The 19,498-nt window shown below is 42.6% G+C and overlaps 1 protein-coding gene across 5 annotated transcripts in view; it reads right to left on the minus strand.

Moving 5' to 3' along the window:
- PATJ (PATJ crumbs cell polarity complex component) overlaps nucleotides 1–19,498 on the minus strand; it is a 292,499-nt gene that overhangs the window by 218,040 nt on the left and 54,961 nt on the right. For 4 of the 5 annotated variants that reach the window (XM_056532909.1, XM_056532907.1, XM_056532911.1 and 1 more), the window contains exons 10-17: nucleotides 16,294–16,382; nucleotides 15,849–15,990; nucleotides 12,810–12,953; nucleotides 9,254–9,330; nucleotides 8,344–8,400; nucleotides 6,033–6,167; nucleotides 2,841–3,017; nucleotides 2,168–2,230 (exon numbers count right to left, since the gene is read on the minus strand). In XM_056532909.1, the coding sequence (XP_056388884.1) occupies nucleotides 2,168–2,230; nucleotides 2,841–3,017; nucleotides 6,033–6,167; nucleotides 8,344–8,400; nucleotides 9,254–9,330; nucleotides 12,810–12,953; nucleotides 15,849–15,990; nucleotides 16,294–16,382 (884 nt within the window). The remainder of the gene's footprint in view (nucleotides 1–2,167; nucleotides 2,231–2,840; nucleotides 3,018–6,032; nucleotides 6,168–8,343; nucleotides 8,401–9,253; nucleotides 9,331–12,809; nucleotides 12,954–15,848; nucleotides 15,991–16,293; nucleotides 16,383–19,498) is intronic. The other variant, XM_056532910.1, reaches the window with a different exon arrangement.

Below are 19,498 nucleotides of genomic sequence, written 5' to 3' on the forward strand. Positions count from 1 at the left end.
TTGCAACAGATGGAAGTACACTGGTTGCAGTTGTTTTATGATTATTGTTGTGTCTAGTATTGTAGCTCGTCTCCAATGAAGTAAATGGCGCTGCAGTACTGGACCCAACCTGTGAACAGGAGTGGTGCTGTTTGTGTAAGAAAGAAGTAGTGTTTTTCAAATCATGGACAATTCCTTTAACCACTTTCCGCCCAGGACGTACGCATACATCCAAGCTGCTAGCTTGTTAGCGCGACTGGACGTATGCAAAAATCCTAGCGATCTCCTGCTCTGCGCGATGCGCTGCAGGAGATGACCGGCAGGACCCAGCTGTCAATAACAGCCAGGGTCCAGCTGCTGCTGCAGAGACAGGGATCATGACGGTCTCGGCAGCATTAACCCCATAGATGCCATGATCAGTCCGGATCACGGTATCCATGGGGTTGACAAGGGGAGGGGGCTCCCACTGTCCACCAACGGTGATCCCACGATGCGGTCGCGGGATCCTGTTGGTTGCCATGGCAACAGAAGGCAAGCTGATGGCCTCCTGTCTGCCCAGTATGGCGGCCTGTGAGGTCCAGCCATAGGCTGGATCTCACAGGCTGAATGTCTGTGTACTACACTGTGTACACTGACAGTTATATTGTGCTGCAGTACAGATGTACCGCAGCATAGTATAACAGGTAAAAAGTGAAAAGTAAAAAAATAAAAAAAAGGTTTTAAATAAAGTGTAAAAAAAAAAAAATACCCCTTTCCCAATAAAACCATATATTGTCACCCAAGAAAAAAAAATAAAGAAACAAAAAAACGCCCAAACCTATACATAATACCGTACTTTTCGCCCTATAGGACGCACCGGCGTATAAGACGCACCCAATTTATAGGTGCAAAATCTAAAAAAATAAAGATTTTGAACCCAATAGTGGTCTTCAACCTGCGAACCTCCAGATGTTGCAAAACTACAACTCCCAGCATGACCGGACATCCAAAGGATAGGGGATAAGATGTCTGATCGCGGGGGTCCCGCCGCTGGGGACCCCCGAATTATTGCATGCGGCACTCACCTGGTTTTTCACCGGAACCGCTGGAGGGTCTAAGTCGCGACTCTGGGAACGGAAGCCTGTGATGTCAGGACTCCACCCCCGTGTGACATCACGCCCGTCCCCTCAATGCAAGTCTATGGGAGGGGGCGTGACGGCAGTCACGCCCCCTCCCATAGACTTGCATTGAGGGGGCATGAGGTCACAAGCGGGGCGTGACCGTGGCGTCACGAGCCTCCGTCCCGCATCGCCAGTCATCCGACACGCAACGAAGTTCCCTCCGTGCACCTGGGGTGCCGCAGCCAAGATCGCGGGTATAGGGGTTAAGATGTCTAGCGGCGGAGTACCCCAGAGATCCCAGAGTTGCGTTCCCAGAGTCGCGACTCAGACCCTCCAGCGGTTCCGGTGAAAAACCAGGTGGGTGCCGCATGCAATAATGCGGGGGTCCCCAGGGGCGGGACCCCTGCGATCAGACATCTTATCCCCTATGCTTGGGATAGGGGATAAGATGTCTAGGGTGGGAGTACCCCTTTAGGGGGTTAATATTATATATTGTGTTATTGAGGATAAAATAAAACGGATTTTATTTATTTGTATATGGTGGTCGTATAGTGTGTTATTCATAGGAGGAGTATTACAGTATTGTACCTTTTCCATTGCATAGAACATAGAATGTGTCGGCAGATAAGAACCATTTGGCCCATCTAGACTGCCCAATAATCCGAATCCTGAATACTAGCATTAGTACGGTAACTTTGTGAGGGTCAGACAGGTGATCACATGGCGCTGTACGACTAGTGATGAGGAGTGTGCATGGTATGAGAAAAAAAACACCTGAGGACTTCGTTAGGTACAGGTAGTGTAATACTACATTTCCCCTGCAGGGGTCGCTGTAGAGCAGATATGTACCTAGACGCGGCTTCCCCAGACTACAACAGCGGATCATTGTGGCTGTCCGGAGTCAGCTGGATTGTATAAAAAGGCCGTCTTTATGAGACCGTCCCTTTAAGTTACATATATATGTATATATATTTATTTATTTATTTATTTTTTATATTTATTTATCTATTTATTTTTTTAATTGTTATTTATTTATTTATTTTTTAAACCCCCTCAAATGAAAATTTTCTTTAAATAGTATATTTTACCTGTTCCCGAAAATCAATTCCAACTAACTCTGGTGACTTGAAGACTTGATCCTCTTCATCTTGCTACAAAAGAAAGACAAAAATAATTAACAAAACAAGGATAACAGGAGACTGATACATAGTGTTAGATGAATACAGCACATAATAAAACATTGTTGCCAAAAAAAAGGCTAAAATGCAGTAAAAATGTGTAAAAAAATGCTGACAAAGTGTGAACTCAAAGTGTGAACACAGCCTAAAGAATTCCAATCTTCATAAAACAAATGAATTGTGATTATTAATCAAATCACTTTATCCGTATGGCAAAATTTGGCTAAAAAAAAAAACACACTTTAGATATGAAAATGCATCAAAACTGCAAATAATGTGAATTGACTTCAACCCAATTATAAGTCTAGATAGATAACCTGGGTAATCTCCAGCATCAGCAGTAAAATTAGATGACCAGGTGCAGTGATCAGACTACACCCCCCTCTCTCTGCGAAGCCAGAGGAATCATGGGAAATGTAGGCAGCATTAGGAAATAATTTCAGAGATAGAATTTCAATCAAAATGGAGACAATTCCATGCCTGCCACATCAGCTCAAACAGGTAAGCACAGGGCATACAAAAGAACCTCTACATTTATTACCGCTTCTTTAATACCGAATTGTAAAGCAGAGCAGACACTCACCTGCCGCACACTTACTCCATCATTCTGGACTGTAAGGTCTTCTGCATCGTCCACAAAGTTCTCATTTTCCTCATCAACCAAACAGCGACAGCAGACGAGAGTGAATGGCGGAGGCGCTTCTTTGAGGAAGGAGATGGCTTCTCGGCGAGACTTTCCATACAGCTGCACTTGGTTCACCTGTAACACAAGGATGGAGGTAATGGCGTTATTTTATACTTCTGGGATATAGTCAAAAGGATATAACTCAGATATATATCAGTCCGGAAAACCAAAGGATATAACTCAGGATCAGTACAGGATAAGTAATGTAATGTATATACACAGTGACCTCACCAGCAGAATAGTGAGTACAGCTCTGGGGTATAATACAGGATATAACTCAGGATCAGTACAGGATAAGTAATGTAATGTATGTACACAGTGACCTCACCAGCAGAATAGTGAGTACAGCTCTGGAGTATAATACAGGATATAACTCAGGATCAGTACAGGATAAGTAATGTAATGTATGTACACAGTGACCACACCAGCAGAACAGTGAGTACAGCTCTGGAGTATAATACAGGATATAAGGATCAGTACAGGATAAGTAATGTAATGTATGTACACAGTGACCCCACCAGCAGAATAGTGAGTACAGCTCTAGAGTATAATACAGGATATAACTCAGGATCAGTACAGGATAAGTAATGTAATGTATGTACACAGTGACCTCACCAGCAGAATAGTGAGTACAGCTCTGGAGTATAATACAGGATATAACTCAGGATCAGTACAGGATAAGTAATGTAATGTATGTACACAGTGACCTCACCAGCAGAATAGTGAGTACAGCTCTGGAGTATAATACAGGATATAACTCAGGATCAGTACAGGATAAGTAATGTAATGTATGTACACAGTGACCTCCCCAGCAGAATAGTGAGTACAGCTCTGGAGTATAGTACAGGATATAACTCAGGATCAGTACAGGATAAGTAATGTAATGTATATACACAGTGACCCCACCAGCAGAATAGTGAGTACAGCTCTGGAGTATAATACAGGATATAACTCAGGATCAGTACAGGATAAGTAATGTAATGTATGTACACAGTGACCTCACCAGCAGAATAGTGAGTACAGCTCTGGAGTATAATACAGGATATAACTCAGGATCAGTACAGGATAAGTAATGTAATGTATGTACACAGTGACCTCACCAGCAGAATAGTGAGTACAGCTCTGGAGTATAATACAGGATATAACTCAGGATCAGTACAGGATAAGTAATGTAATGTATGTACACAGTGACCTCACCAGCAGAATAGTGAGTACAGCTCTGGAGTATAATACAGGATATAACTCAGGATCAGTACAGGATAAGTAATGTAATGTATGTACACAGTGACCCCACCAGCAGAATAGTGAGTACAGCTCTGGAGTATAATACAGGATATAACTCAGGATCAGTACAGGATAAGTAATGTAATGTATGTACACAGTGACCTCACCAGCAGAATAGTGAGTACAGCTCTGGAGTATAATACAGGATATAACTCAGGATCAGTACAGGATAAGTAATGTAATGTATGTACACAGTGACCCCACCAGCAGAATAGTGAGTACAGCTCTGGAGTATAATACAGGATATAACTCAGGATCAGTACAGGATAAGTAATGTAATGTATGTACACAGTGACCTCACCAGCAGAATAGTGAGTACAGCTCTGGAGTATAATACAGGATATAACTCAGGATCAGTACAGGATAAGTAATGTAATGTATGTACACAGTGACCTCACCAGCAGAATAGTGAGTACAGCTCTGGAGTATAATACAGGATATAACTCAGGATCAGTACAGGATAAGTAATGTAATGTATGTACACAGTGACCTCACCAGCAGAATAGTGAGTACAGCTCTGGAGTATAATATAGGATATAACTCAGGATCAGTACAGGATAAGTAATGTAATGTATGTACACAGTGACCTCACCAGCAGAATAGTGAGTACAGCTCTGGAGTATAATATAGGATATAACTCAGGATCAGTACAGGATAAGTAATGTAATGTATGTACACAGTGACCTCACTAGCAGAATGTTTTGTGTTTCTGATACAAAATAAATCAGTGGATTGTAGAATATGATTTTATTCATTGAACTGTTTGGAATATACTGAATCTTTAGAGATCTCGCACATTTCCGAGCAGATATGATTTGGCAGCGATGTGTTGGGACTCGGCCATTCTACAGCGCCAGGAAGATTCTACAAGAAAACTTTTCCTCAGATACATTGTTCACAGTTTTACCCAATATTACATCTTGTACTTGAAGGTTTTTTTTTTTGTCAAAATATGTCATTTCTTCCAAAGCAAGATTAAATTTCCTACCAAACCAGATCCAGCAGCCTCCGAGGTTATTAGATTATGTGCACACAGAGTACTGACATGACAGTGCGGCTCTTTAGGTCACTATGTGCGTGAGACAAATCCTGATAGACTTTACTGATCTGAGACGGTTCTTCTAGTGAACTTTGTCAATAAGATCTGTTCACCAACAAAGGCATCCATTATTGTTATCTGTTATGGTTACATTGTATCCAGAGTCACAGAATTTACCCATTAAATTGTATTTTACTACTACAAAATAGAATTTTTACAGACATTAATATATAGTGAGTACAGCTCTGGAGTATAATACAGGATATAACTCAGGATCAGTACAGGATCAGTAATGTAATGTATGTACACAGTGACCCCACCAGCAGAATAATGAGTACAGCTCTGAAGTATAATACAGGATATAACTCAGGATCAGTACAGGATAAGTAATGTAATGTATGTACACAGTGATCTCACCAGCAGAATAGTGAGTACAGCTCTGGGGTATAATACAGGATATAACTCAGGATCAGTACAGGATAAGTAATCTAATGTATGTACACAGTGACCCCACCAGCAGAATAGTGAGTACAGCTCTGGAGTATAATACAGGATATAACTCAGGATCAGTACAGGGCATTCTACAGTCACAATACAGTATATCTTTAAATAAATGTTGAATATAACAGGGAGATACAGTCAAAAGACAATTAGGCAGAACAAGCATAAACAGTATATTATAGTTTCATTTTATGGAGAACATTAGAACAAGGTATCTACATTAATATTATATTTATATCTGACTTTAGATTATCAGGAACTTTTACCTCTAATAATTCATCTTCTGGTCGCAAAATGTCAAGTTTGGCTACGGGACCATCGGGAGCAATAGTAGATATGTAATGGTGACCATCGAAGGAGTCCAGCTCTACCCCCAACCTCATGGTGTGTATTGGCAACAACTGGAGGGGAAAAGAAATCTTAGATATTTCTCCAAAAAATTCTCCAGTATCAAAAATGCAAAGGAAGTTCTTTTCTTTTTGAATTTCCTTTCTGTCTGACCACAGTGCTCTCTGCTGACACCACTGGCCATTTTAGGAACTGTCCGGAGCAGGAGAGGTTTTCTATGGGGATTTGCTCCAACATTGGACAGTTCCTGACATGGACAGAGGTGTCAGCAGAGAGCACTGTGGTAAGGCAGAAAGGAAATTCAAAAAGAAAAGAACTTCCTGTGCATCATAACAGCAGCTGATAAATACTGGAAGGATTAAGATTTTATAATAGAAGTAATTTACAAATCTGTTTAACTTTCTGGCACCAGCTGATTTAAACAAAAATGTTTTCCAGTGGAGTACCCCTTTATAGGGATACTCCAACCCTAAAACATCATACCCGCCACCCAAAGGATAGGGGATAAGATGTTTGATCACGGGGGTCCTGCAGCTGGGGACCCTCGCAATCTTTCATGCAGACACCCACTTGTGGTAGCTGCACAGAACCGCGTTCGCTCCGTGTCTGAAGGGTCACGACTACGGGGCCGGAGTTTCGTTACATCACGACTCCGCCCCCTCAATGCAAGTCTGTGGGAGAGACACAAGGGGTGGAGCCGAGACATCACAATACTCCGTCTCCTGTACCGTCCCATCATCAGCCACAGAGCGATCCTTGGGTGCTGAAGGAAATATCGCAGGGGTCCCCAGCGGCGGGATCCCCGCCATCTAACATCTTTAACCCTATCCATTTGATAGGGGATATGATGTTTAGCGCCAGAGTACCACTTTAAAGAAGCACTCCAGGAATTTTTTTCTTTTAAAGAGCAGCAGTGGCTGTTATTACAGAATTATGTAAATGGTTCTCGAGTATGCCTTGTACTTACCTGCTTTATCTGTTGTAGCAGGTATAAGTTTGCAACCATACTAGATGCAGTCCCATCACTAAAATTATTTCCAAATATTTCCTATGAACCCTCTGGCTTTGCAGAGAGAGGGAGTAGAGTCTGATCTCTGCACCTGGTCATCTAATTAGGCTGCTAGAGATCACCCAGGTGATTAGACTCATAACTGGGTTGTGACAGTTCACATTATGTGCAGTTTTGATTGAGAAATATTGCCATGAGGTGAAAGTGATTTGACCTTTAATCACAAATAAGTGTTATATAAAGATTTGAGGTTGTGTTCCAACATTTCATTTTTTACTGCATTTTTCACATGCATTCACAATTGTGTTAAAAGTGTGCAGTTTTTGCCAAAATTTTGGAAAATCCTGGCAAAAAAAAAAACCAAAAAACTGCAGCATGAAATGCAATGGGTAAGCACGGCCTCAGGGGAGGTGTACAACTACTTAAAGGGGTACTCCAGTGGAATAAATTTTTTTAGGTCTTTATAAATCAACTGGTGCCAGAAAGTTAAACAGATTTGTAAATTACTTCTATTAAAAAATCTTTACCCTTCCAGTACTTTTTAGCAGCTGTATGCTAATGTGGAAATTCTGTTATTTTTTTTATTTCTTTTTTGTCTTGTCCACTGTGCTCTCTGCTGACACCTCTGTCCGTGTCAGGAACTGTCCAGCGCAACATAGGATTTTCTCCTGCTCTGGACAGTTCCTGATACGGGCATCAGGTGTCAGCAGAGAGCACTGTGGACAAGACGAAAAGAAATTCAAAAAGAAAAAAAATTCCTCTGTAGTATACAGCTGCTTAAAAGTACTGGAAGGGTAAAGATTTTTTAATAGAAGTAATTTACAAATCTTTCTGGCACCAATTCATAAAAAAGCAGCAGCAGTATACAGATAGAGCTGGAGGGGGGGGTGTATAACCACTATATATCCTGATCCCATAGAGATAGTGGCAGTATACAGATAGTGCTGAGAAGGGAGGGGTCTGGGAGCTAGGAGGAGGGGTTTGAGAGGTGATGTCATCCTGTAGTTCACAGGAAGTTAGTCGACCCCCAATTGACCACTTTCTCTGACACATTAAGCCCTGTGATTTTCAGGCTGGTGATCACATGACCCAGTACAGCAACGAAACACATGTATGCAGCTGTACTGGAATGAAACAGATGATGCTGTAGGACTAGTGATTGTGTGGGCATTATATGGAATTAAAACCTGGAGTGCTCACTTACATAGAAAATTCCTCACCTTGGAGTATTTCTGCAGTTCCTCGTCATCCTCAATCTTCGTATCCAGGTCAACCACCTGTAGATCCACAGATAATAAATTTAGGTGTAGGTATAGGATTAGTAAAGCAATCACAGAAGTAAAATACCTCGGAAGGTTAAAGGGGTACTCCGCCGCTAGACATCTTAACCCCTATACCCGCGATCTCTACTGCGGCACCCCAGACATCCGGTGCACGGAGCGAACTTCGTTCTGTGCCGAATGAATGGTGATGCGGGACGGAGGCTCGTGACGCCACGGTCACGCCCCGCTTGTGACCTCATGCCCCCTCAATTCAAGTCTATGGTAGGGGCGTGACGGCCGTCACGCCCCCTCCCATAGACTTGCATTGAGGGGGCGTGGCCATGACGTCAGGAGCCTCCGGCACTGCACCCGATGCTCTTAACGAAGCTGGGTGCAGCAGGAAGATCTCGGGGGTCCCCAGCGGCGGAACCCCCGCGATCAGACATCTTATCCCCTATCCTTTGGATAGGGGATAAGATGTCTAGGGCGGAGTACCCCTTTTAACCTTGTTAATGCTGGAGTGCCCTTTCACTCCTCGGGGTTTTAGAACAAATTTCACACTTTTGACACACGCAAATAAAATCTATAAAAAATATATATTTTGGGGGAGATTTAGGGTCTCTTCACACGTACAGTATTCTGCGCAGATTTGATGCGCAGGATTTCTAGCTGTGTTCAGTTTACATTTAAATCTGCAGCAGAAAATCCTGCACAGAATACTGTACGTGTGAATAGACCCTTATAGAACGCTGCTCAGTATTTTACACCTATAGATGCCTTCATGTTATGTCTTTAGCAGTGAACAGGTTAATAGTTATAACAGTATACAGGGCCCCATCCCTGACTGATCGTATATCTGAGCACCCACCATTACTTGATAATCAGGTCCGAGCTGCTTCTCCCACTTCGACTTTAGCAATTCAGCCTCTGGAGATAAGGTGGGAGCTGGAATAAGAGACATGGGGGGTGATTATTATACATAGAGAAAACTACACAGTGAGGGAAGCTACTCCAGAGCTGTACTCACTATTCTGCTGGTGAGGTCACTGTGTACATACATTACATTACTTATCCAGTACTGATCCTGAGTTATATCCTGTATTATACTCCAGAGCTGTACTCACTATTCTGCTGGTGAGGTCACTGTGTACATACATTACATTACTTATCCTGTACTGATCCTGAGTTATATCCTGTATTATACTCCAGAGCTGTACTCACTATTCAGCTGGTGAGATCACTGTGTACAAACATTACATTACTTATCCTGTACTGATCCTGAGTTATATCCTGTATTATACCCCAGAGCTGTACTCACTATTCTGCTGGTGAGGTCACTGTGTACATACATTACATTACTTATCCTGTACTGATCCTGAGTTATATCCTGTATTATACTCCGGAGCATTGAGGGGGCAGGGCGTGACGTCGCAAGTGGTGGAGCTGTTACATCACAATACTCCGTCTCCTGTACCGCCCATCATCAGGATATAACTCGGGATCAGTACAGGATAAGTAATGTAATGTATGTACACAGTGACCCCACCAGCAGAATACTGAGTACAGCTCTGGAGTATAATATAGGATATAACTCAGGATCAGTACAGGATAAGTAATGTAATGTATGTACACAGTGACCTCACCAGCAGAATAGTGAGTACAGCTCTGGAGTATAATACAGGATATAACTCAGGATCAGTACAGGATAAGTAATGTAATGTATGTACACAGTGATCTCACCAGCAGAATAGTGAGTACAGCTCTGGGGTATAATACAGGATATAACTCAGGGATCAGTACAGGATAAGTAATGTAATGTATGTACACAGTGACCCCACCAGCAGAATACTGAGTACAGCTCTGGAGTATAATATAGGATATAACTCAGGATCAGTACAGGATAAGTAATGTAATGTATGTACACAGTGACCTCACCAGCAGAATAGTGAGTACAGCTCTGGAGTATAATACAGGATATAACTCAGGATCAGTACAGGATAAGTAATGTAATGTATGTACACAGTGATCTCACCAGCAGAATAGTGAGTACAGCTCTGGGGTATAATACAGGATATAACTCAGGATCAGTACAGGATAAGTAATGTAATGTATGTACACAGTGACCTCACCAGCAGAATAGTGAGTACAGCTCTGGAGAATAATACATTACAGTAATATTGTCTTGGCTACATAAATAAGCCAGTCTAATGAACCTTGACAGTTTTTTGCTGTCCGAGCATGCTGGGAGTTGTAGCTTGCAACAGCTGGAGGGACACTGGTTGGGAAATACTGCTCTAAAGAACCGATCTACTGCCTTGTCTCGCATTTGACTGTGGCCGGGAGTTTAGTGCGGGTCTTTTGTTCCTACTTTATCTTGTGATCTGCGGCACACCCCTGTCAGAAAAAAGAGCCCAGATATAAAAAGATTCCCCCATCAGCCTTCAGTTTTCCACAGTACCGGGGTCTTCGGTGGACGCTCATCGGTCCCGACACATCCCATCTGTGCAGGACTGAACAAAATCCATTCCATGCAAAACATCTCATAACCAATGACGTGTGCGGTCACGTGGAAGGAGCTGCAGAGAGTGGAATGGGGGCACGTCGTTTTGTACCGCAAACAAGGGCAAAAAGTTCATTATGCCATACCCAATATGCAAAAGGAGACAAACACCCATCATTGTTTTATAACTAGAAATACTTGCCGCTCAGGAATCTGGGAAAGCTGTACAATCTTATGTAGAAGCTGCAATGGCAACAGTTTTGTTGTTTTGTTCATCCATCCAGGCTTCCCAAAGAACTGCTTATTGCTTAAGTATGTAAAACAACATTTTTTAACATCAGTGTGTCTGCAGCTGTTGCAAAACTTCAACTCCCAGCAAGCCCAGACAGGCAGGTGCCTCTGCAACTGTTGCACTCTTGCAAAGCTACAATTCCCAGCATGTCCGTATAGCTAGCTGGCCCCCCAGTTATTTCAAAACTAAAACTCCCAGCATGCCTGAATAGCTAGGCGACTATTCATATGTAATGTCCCAGTACAGGACATGGTCCTGTACTACCCTTAGGCCCTGTTAGGTTGTGACCCTCAGTGACCTGGGGGCTCCCCTGCAGGGTATCCCCCTGTTGTTTCCAGAAAGTTATGTTTACTGCTTTAATGTATAGACTGGATCCTAATGTATAGATAGAGCAGAGGACCTGTGAGAGGTTTGTCTCAAGGACCTGTAAGTCTGTCACATGCTATGCAGTCACATGATTTGTTGTCACATGTTCTCCCAGAGAGCACCAGCTTTAACCTATGACCTCAGCTTGACCAATGGGCTTTAGTCCAGCCCCCCCACGATATATAGGGGCGGCCATTACAATTCACTCTCTTGGAGATCGATCTTTAATGAGAACCTGCAAACACCAGAGATCTCAGTGCTGATGATCAGCATCTGGAAGGCCACAAAGCTACAGTCATTCCAGTAAGTCAAAAGTCTATGTCTGCTGTCACTACCCATAGTCAAGTCCTGCATATAGTCAAGTCTCATGATAATTGTCTCAAGTTTATTACCAATATAATTAGTCCCAGCAAGCTGCAAGGTCTTCTGGGTTCCTGGCCACCTCTCTAGGAATCTGGCCTACGAACACTAGGGGTCTATAACATCTTGCCCCTGGGGTTTATACCATCTGGCCCCATTACCTACACCGCTACACCCGTGGTCCCGCCATACACCTGTGGTCCACCACACATCTGTTGCAAAACTACAACTCCCAGCATGCCTGGAGAGAAAGGTGGCTCTCCAGCTATTGCAAAACTACAACTTCCAGCATGGCTGGACAGCCAAGTGTCTCTCTAGCTCAGTAGTCTTCAACCTTCGGACCTCCAGATGTTGCAAAACTACAACTCCCAGCATGCCCGGACAGCCAACGGCTGTCCGGGCATGCTGGGAGTTGTAGTTTTGCAACATCTGGAGGTCCGCAGGTTGAAGACCACTGCTCTAGCTGTTGCAAGACTGCTACTCCCAGCATGTATGGACAGCCAGGTGCCTCTCCAGCTATTGCGAAACTACAAACCCGAGCATGCTGGGAGTTGTAGTTTTGCAACAGCTGGAGGCACCCTTTTGTCTTTCAGAAAAGCGGATGGAAGAGGGCCTCCCTAGGCCTGACACATTTACTATATTTTATCCCATACATTGGAGTAAATTGTAGCAGAAATCTACAACAGTTCACAGCTGAATGCTGATTGGTGGAATACAAGCCCCGCCCCTGAACAGTTTAAACACATCGACATAGAAACGCCCCCAAGGAGCACATCTGCATAATCCTGCACCCACTAAGGTCCATTTCCTCAGTCTTTCCTATGAAAAATGGTACAGATGGGAAGTGTGCGTTACCATAAAATCCTAAAATAATCATAATAATGTTTCTTTTCAATGTATATTTACCTGTTTTTAGTTCATTTTTGCAGTTATCTTCTTGCTCTTGGCTGACTTCGTCGTACTCGGAATCTTCGGGGACCTCGCTTATTGCAGCCCTCGGTGGCACGGCAGGCAGCGGAGGTGGAGGCACGGTTGGCACAGTTGGCACATCTTCAAAAAAAACAAAGATGTTGCTATAAGGGTTTGATGTGCAGAAGAAGAAAGAGAACTTCTCCAGTCACAGGATGGATGTGATTAACTGAATCTGAACACGCCCAAAAGATGTTAACACAACAAATGCTTGTTCTCCGCAGACTAACAGGTAAAGGATAATGAGCGGAACACATAGCCTGGCACAGCGCGCAGCACCCAGCTAGTCGCGCACCGTAATGCTGTCTGCAGCACGGCCGCCGGGCACAACAGGGGATGCAACACTTGGATTTATCAGAGAATCGTGTCAAAAACGAACACGTAAAACCTCTGGTGGTTTGTGGGGATTAAGACTAGAAAGTGATGCGCTTTACTCCGCTCATAGCACGACGCAAAATGAGGGGGTACAGCTGCCTGACAGGATCTAAAAAGCTTCGCCCGATTCCCACCCACGGGAGCAGCAGGAGGCCCCCGACATACGGGCGGCGGAGTCATTCACTTTACTTTGTTACTTCTAAGGAAGGTTACATGGTAGAGGCAACAAGTCATTTTATTTATTTAAATGGGGCGTTCTGCTATTTTCTCATATACTTTGCATTACTTGCCATTTTCGAGATATAGGTTTGCTGTCAGTGAATGAGGACAATTGTATTCATTCATAGACTGCAAACCTGTAAGTAACTTTTCCTGCTCTCAGCTGAGAAGTGATACAATTGTATCCAGTCTAGATAATGCTCTGTGAGCTAAACCTCCTGGACTCCAGACTGATACATTGTACATAGCTCGTCCTGCTCTCAGCTGAGAAGTGATACAATTGTATCCAGTCTAGACAATGCTCTGTGAGCTAAACATCCTGCACTCCAGACTGATACATTGTACATAGCTCGTCCTGCTCTCAGCTGAGAAGTGATACAATTGTATCCAGTCTAGACAATGCTCTGTGAGCTAAACATCCTAGACTCCAGACTGATACAGTGTACATAGCTAGTCCTGCTCTCAGCTGAGAAGTGATACAATTGTATCCAGTCTAGACAATGCTCTGTGAGCTAAACACCCTGGACTCCAGACTGATACATTGTACATAGCTAGTCCTGCTCTCAGCTGAGAAGTGATACAATTGTATCCAGTCTAGACAATGCTCTGTGAGCTAAACACCCTGGACTCCAGACTGATACATTATACATAGCTAGTCCTGCTCTCAGCTGAGAAGTGATACAATTGTATCCAGTCTAGACAATGCTCTGTGAGCTAAACATCCTCGACTCCAGACTGATACATTGTACATAGCTAGTCCTGCTCTCAGCTGAGAAGTGGAGACAATTGTATCCAGTCTAGGCAATGCTCTGTGAGCTAAACCTCCTGGACACCAGACTGATACATTGTACATAGCTAGTCCTGCTCTCAGCTGAGAAGTGGAGACAATTTTATCCAGTCTAGACAATGCTCTGTGAGCTAAACCTCCTGGACTCCAGACTGATACATTATACATAGCTAGTCCTGCTCTCAGCTGAGAAGTGATACAATTATATCCAGTCTAGACAATGCTCTGTGAGCCAAACATCCTGGTTTTCAACACTGATACTTTGTACATAGCTAGTCCTGCCCTCAGCTGAGAAGTATATACAATTGTATCCAGTCTAGACAATGCTCTGTGGAGCTCAACATCCTCGACTCCAGACTGATACATTGTACATAGCTAGTCCTGCTCTCAGCTGAGAAGTGGAGACAATTGTATCCAGTCTAGGCAATGCTCTGTGAGCTAAACCTTCTGGACCCCAGACTGATACATTGTACATAGCTCGTCCTGCTCTCAGCTGAGAAGTGGAGACAATTTTATCCAGTCTAGACAATGCTCTGTGAGCTAAACCTCCTGGACTCCAGACTGATACATTGTACATAGCTCGTCCTGCTCTCAGCTGAGAAGTGATACAATTATATCCAGTCTAGACAATGCTCTGTGAGCCAAACATCCTGGTTTCCAGACTGATACTTTGTACATAGCTAGTCCTGCTCTCAGCTGAGAAGTGATACAGCCTCTGGATTTTCGGGCATGCTGGGAGTTGTAGTTTTGCAACAGCTGGAGGCACCCTGGTTCTATGCACTTCTATGCTCTCTGCTTTGTTGCCTTCCTATATGTCAGTGTTTTACAACCGGTGTGCCTCCGGCTGTTGCAAAACTACGACTCCCAGCATGCCTATTGAAGTCTATTAGAAAAAACCTGCACTCAATTCCCAGGCATAAACTTACATGCTGTGGATTTTAGGGAACATTCCGCCTCTGTTCAATTTCTTAGAATCAGGTTTGCATAAACTCTAGAGACTCCGCCCATTTAGATGAATGAAACTGACTTTTTAGTTGCAGAATTTTCTGCAACAAATTTAGCACATGTTAATTCCCCGTTATAATCCGCACCGCAATGTCAATGTATAGGCAGTTTTTATAAGCAGCATATGGAAAAGATGTATACAATTGAAATGTTTACAAATTGCAACTCTTTGCTGTGGAAAACCCTCCCTGTGTGATCCTACCCCAAGGGCCCTTTGTGCACCCCAGCTTATAGTTTTTTATTTTTTTATTATTATTATTATTATTATTATTAATTATTATTATTTTTTATTATAATTTTTTTTAATTATTATTATTTTTTTATTTATTTTATTGTTATTATTCCTAGACTCAATTGCCTAAGTCAGTGTTTCCCAACCAGGGTGCCTCCAGCTGTTGCAAAACTACAACTCCCAGCATGCCCGGACAGCCAACGGCTGTCCGCGCATGCTGGGAGTTGTAGTTTTGCAACAGCTGGAGGCACCCTGGTTGGGAAACATTGCTGTAGATAGTAATTTAAATCTATATAAAATCACACTGGACATGACAGTACAATTACGGTTTTATTTTTGCATTGCTTTTAAATAATACCTCTGCGTGGAGAGATGCCGGGAGACACTGGGCTGAGCGGTACTTTGCCCCTGGACAGGGTAAGATGGACGGTTTGGCCGGTGTTACGCAGCGCCGTCACCACATCCTGATTGGTCAGTTCCTGGATGTCCTTCCCATCCACCTGCAAAATTAAATGTTCCAGCAAATTACTGAACAGTGAACGATCCTACAAGAAGGATCCCCCAACTACAACAACACTATAACTTGCTGGGAGTTGTAGTTTTTCAACATCTGGCGAGTCATTAGGTATGGGGGGGGGGGGTGAAAGGCTACTAAGATACAAATCCACAACATATCCGCTGCTGAATTCTGTTGGTTTACAAAGCTACAATGATTCCGGTCTTCTTGCCTGAGTCTCTCTGCAGGGTCTTCGGCTACATATAAGTTATACATCACAAGTGCAAAAGAAAAGAAATGGACTTACCGCCACGATCCTGTCATGAACTTGAATGCGTCCACTTTGTTCAGCGGCACTTCCCGGTATGATGCCTTTCACGTAAATACCAGAAGATCCTGCAAAATAAAGGAAGAAAACAGAATTTTATCTCTGAGCCCCTAAACATGTATAATAAATATAAATATAAATATATATATATATATATATATATATATATATATATATATATATATATCTAAAAAATATATAAATATATATATATATATATATATATCTAAAAAAAAAAAAAAAAAATATATATATATATATATATATATATATATATATATATATATATATATATATATATATACACACACATACACACACACAAACACACTATTTAATATATATATATATATATATATATATATATATATATATATTAACATACATTAAAAATAACTAATAATATAATAATAATGATAATATGTGTCTGTGATCTTAAAGGAGAACTGTAGTGAAAATGTATTGATTACCTCTGTGCCCAGGCTGCAAAAACTAAAAAATAAATAAAACTTTAAATCACCTTCCTATGTCCCCCCCATTGTGGCTATATGGGTGTGCAGGTCCTCTGGTGCTGATCTTCTTCATGCTTCCTGGGGACGATTAGTTATACTGCACTCAGCGTATCGCCGGCCACAGTGATGTCCAGCCTCGGCCAGTGATAGGCTGAGCGCAGTGTCATGTAAGGAGCCTGGACCTCGCCTTCTCCCTGCTGCCCAGGCTCGTTACATGACAACACGATCAGCCTATCACCGGCCAAGGCGGGACATCGCTGCGGCCGTCCCCAGGAAGAAGACCAGCACCAGAGGACCGGACACCGATATCGGCGCAACGGGGTGAATGGGGCCCTATGGCGAATGTAGAAAGGTGAGTTAAAGTTTGTTTTAATAGTTGTTTCAGTTTGTTTAATAGTTGTTAATATATATATATATATATATATATATATATATATATTCATTTTCTATTTTTATTTATTAACATTATATAAATATATATATAGATACATTTTCTATTGCTATTATTATTATTATTATAATAATAATTAACAACAATAATATCTATGTATTTATTTATTGTATATATATATATATATATATATATATATATATATATATATATATAAATAACAATCATGAAGATATACGGTAATAAATAAATATATATATTGTATATAAAAAATCAAAGAATATGGTACAGCAACGTTTCAACCTACTCATTGAGGTCTTTCTTAATGCTTGAGAAAGACCTTATTTAGTAGGTTGAAACGTTGCTGTACCATATTGGGTGAATAAATCAAATCACATTTCTTTATTGGATCGCCGGAGTGCCGTTTTTACTTATTCTTTGATTTTGTTGCTGATTTGGGACTTTGGTCGAGTTTCTGGAGTAGACGGAGCACCAGCCTGGATCCACTGGATTAAAATCCTAAACAATGCCACTCTTGCCTTCTTTTCGATATAGAATATATATATATATATATATATATATATATATATATATATATATATATACACACACACACACACACACACACACACACACACACATATATATATATACTTACTCCATGACAAGTCCGCCAATGCAAAATACTAAACCTGGACAAATGTAAAATCTGGAAAAAAACAAGTTGTACAATCTAAACCACCCAATATTTTCGTTCTCTGAGACTATAAGGGTACGTTCACACGCGCGGATTTTCAGCACATTTAACGCTGCAGATCCGCTGGTGAAGGCCCCGCTCTATGCTGGCTATACATGGGCCTGCTAGTAATGACAATACGCCGATACCAGCAGGCACACTGCAATGTACAAGTCGCAGTATACTCGCACATCACGGGAGCGCTCTGCCTAGCTCAGAGCATGCAGAGCGGCCGCGATGTGCGAGTACGCCGCGCACATCACTGCACTGTGTCTGCTGGTAGCCGCGTATTGCCACTACAAACAGGCACATGTAAAGCCAGCATAGAGCGGGGCCTTCACCAGCGGATCCGCAGCTAAATACGCTGCGAAAATCTGCGCGTGTGAACGAACCCTAATAGTATACTTACAAACAAATCTTTAAAAAATCTGAACATTAAGGCCACACCCAGGGAGTGGCGCCACTATAGTGGGGTTTGCACAGATTAAGACATTTTAAAGGGGTATTCCAGCCCAAAAAACATCTCCCCTATCCACAGGATACGTGATAAGTGTCTGATCGCAGGTGGACCGACTGCTAGGACTCCCTGCAATCTATAGAGCAGTGTTCTCCAAACAGTGTGTCTCCAGCTGTTGCAAAATTACAAATCCCAGCATGCCCAGACGGCCGTTGGCTGACAGGAATGGCCCCCGATGTGGTCTTCTGCTGCTGTAGCCCATCTGCTTTAAGGTTGGATGTGTTGTGCAGTCAGAGACAGGGCAGGTGCAAGGATTTTTGCCCCCCTAGGTGAAAGCAAATTTTGCTCCCCCTTGACCCCGCCCATTGGCTCCACCCTTTGACACACCACACCTTACTACTGGGGTGACACACTGTAACAAACCTCCTCCTCATGTAATCACCTTACTACTGGGGTGACACACTGTAACAAACCTCCTCCTCATGTAATCACCTTACTACTGGGTTGACACACTGTAACAAACCTCCTCCTCATGTAATCTCCTTACTACTGGGTTGACACACTGTAACAAACCTCCTCCTCCTCCTCATGTAATCTCCTTCCTACTGGGGTGACACACTGTAACAAACCTCCTCCTCCTCATGTAATCTCCTTCCTACTGGGGTGACACACTGTAACAAACCTCCTCCTCCTCATGTAATCTCCTTACTACTGGGGTGACACACTGTGACAAACCTCCTCCTAATGTAATCTCCTTACTATTGGGGTAACACACTGTAACAAACCTCCTCCTCCTCATGTCATCTCCTTACTACTGGGGTGACACACTGTAACAAACCTCCTCCTCATGTAACCTCCTTACTACTGGGGTGACACACTGTAACAAACCTCCTCCTCATGTAATCTCCTTACTACTGGGGTGACACACTGTAACAAACCTCCTCCTCATGTAATCTCCTTACTACTGGGGTAACACACTGTAACAAACCTCCTCCTCATGTAATCTCCTTACTACTGGGGTGACCCACTGTAACAAACCTCCTCCTCATGTAATCACCTTACTACTGGGGTGACACACTGTAACAAAC

Source organism: Hyla sarda, chromosome 7 (assembly GCF_029499605.1).
Source record: "Hyla sarda isolate aHylSar1 chromosome 7, aHylSar1.hap1, whole genome shotgun sequence".
NCBI classification, from domain to species: domain Eukaryota; kingdom Metazoa; phylum Chordata; class Amphibia; order Anura; family Hylidae; genus Hyla; species Hyla sarda.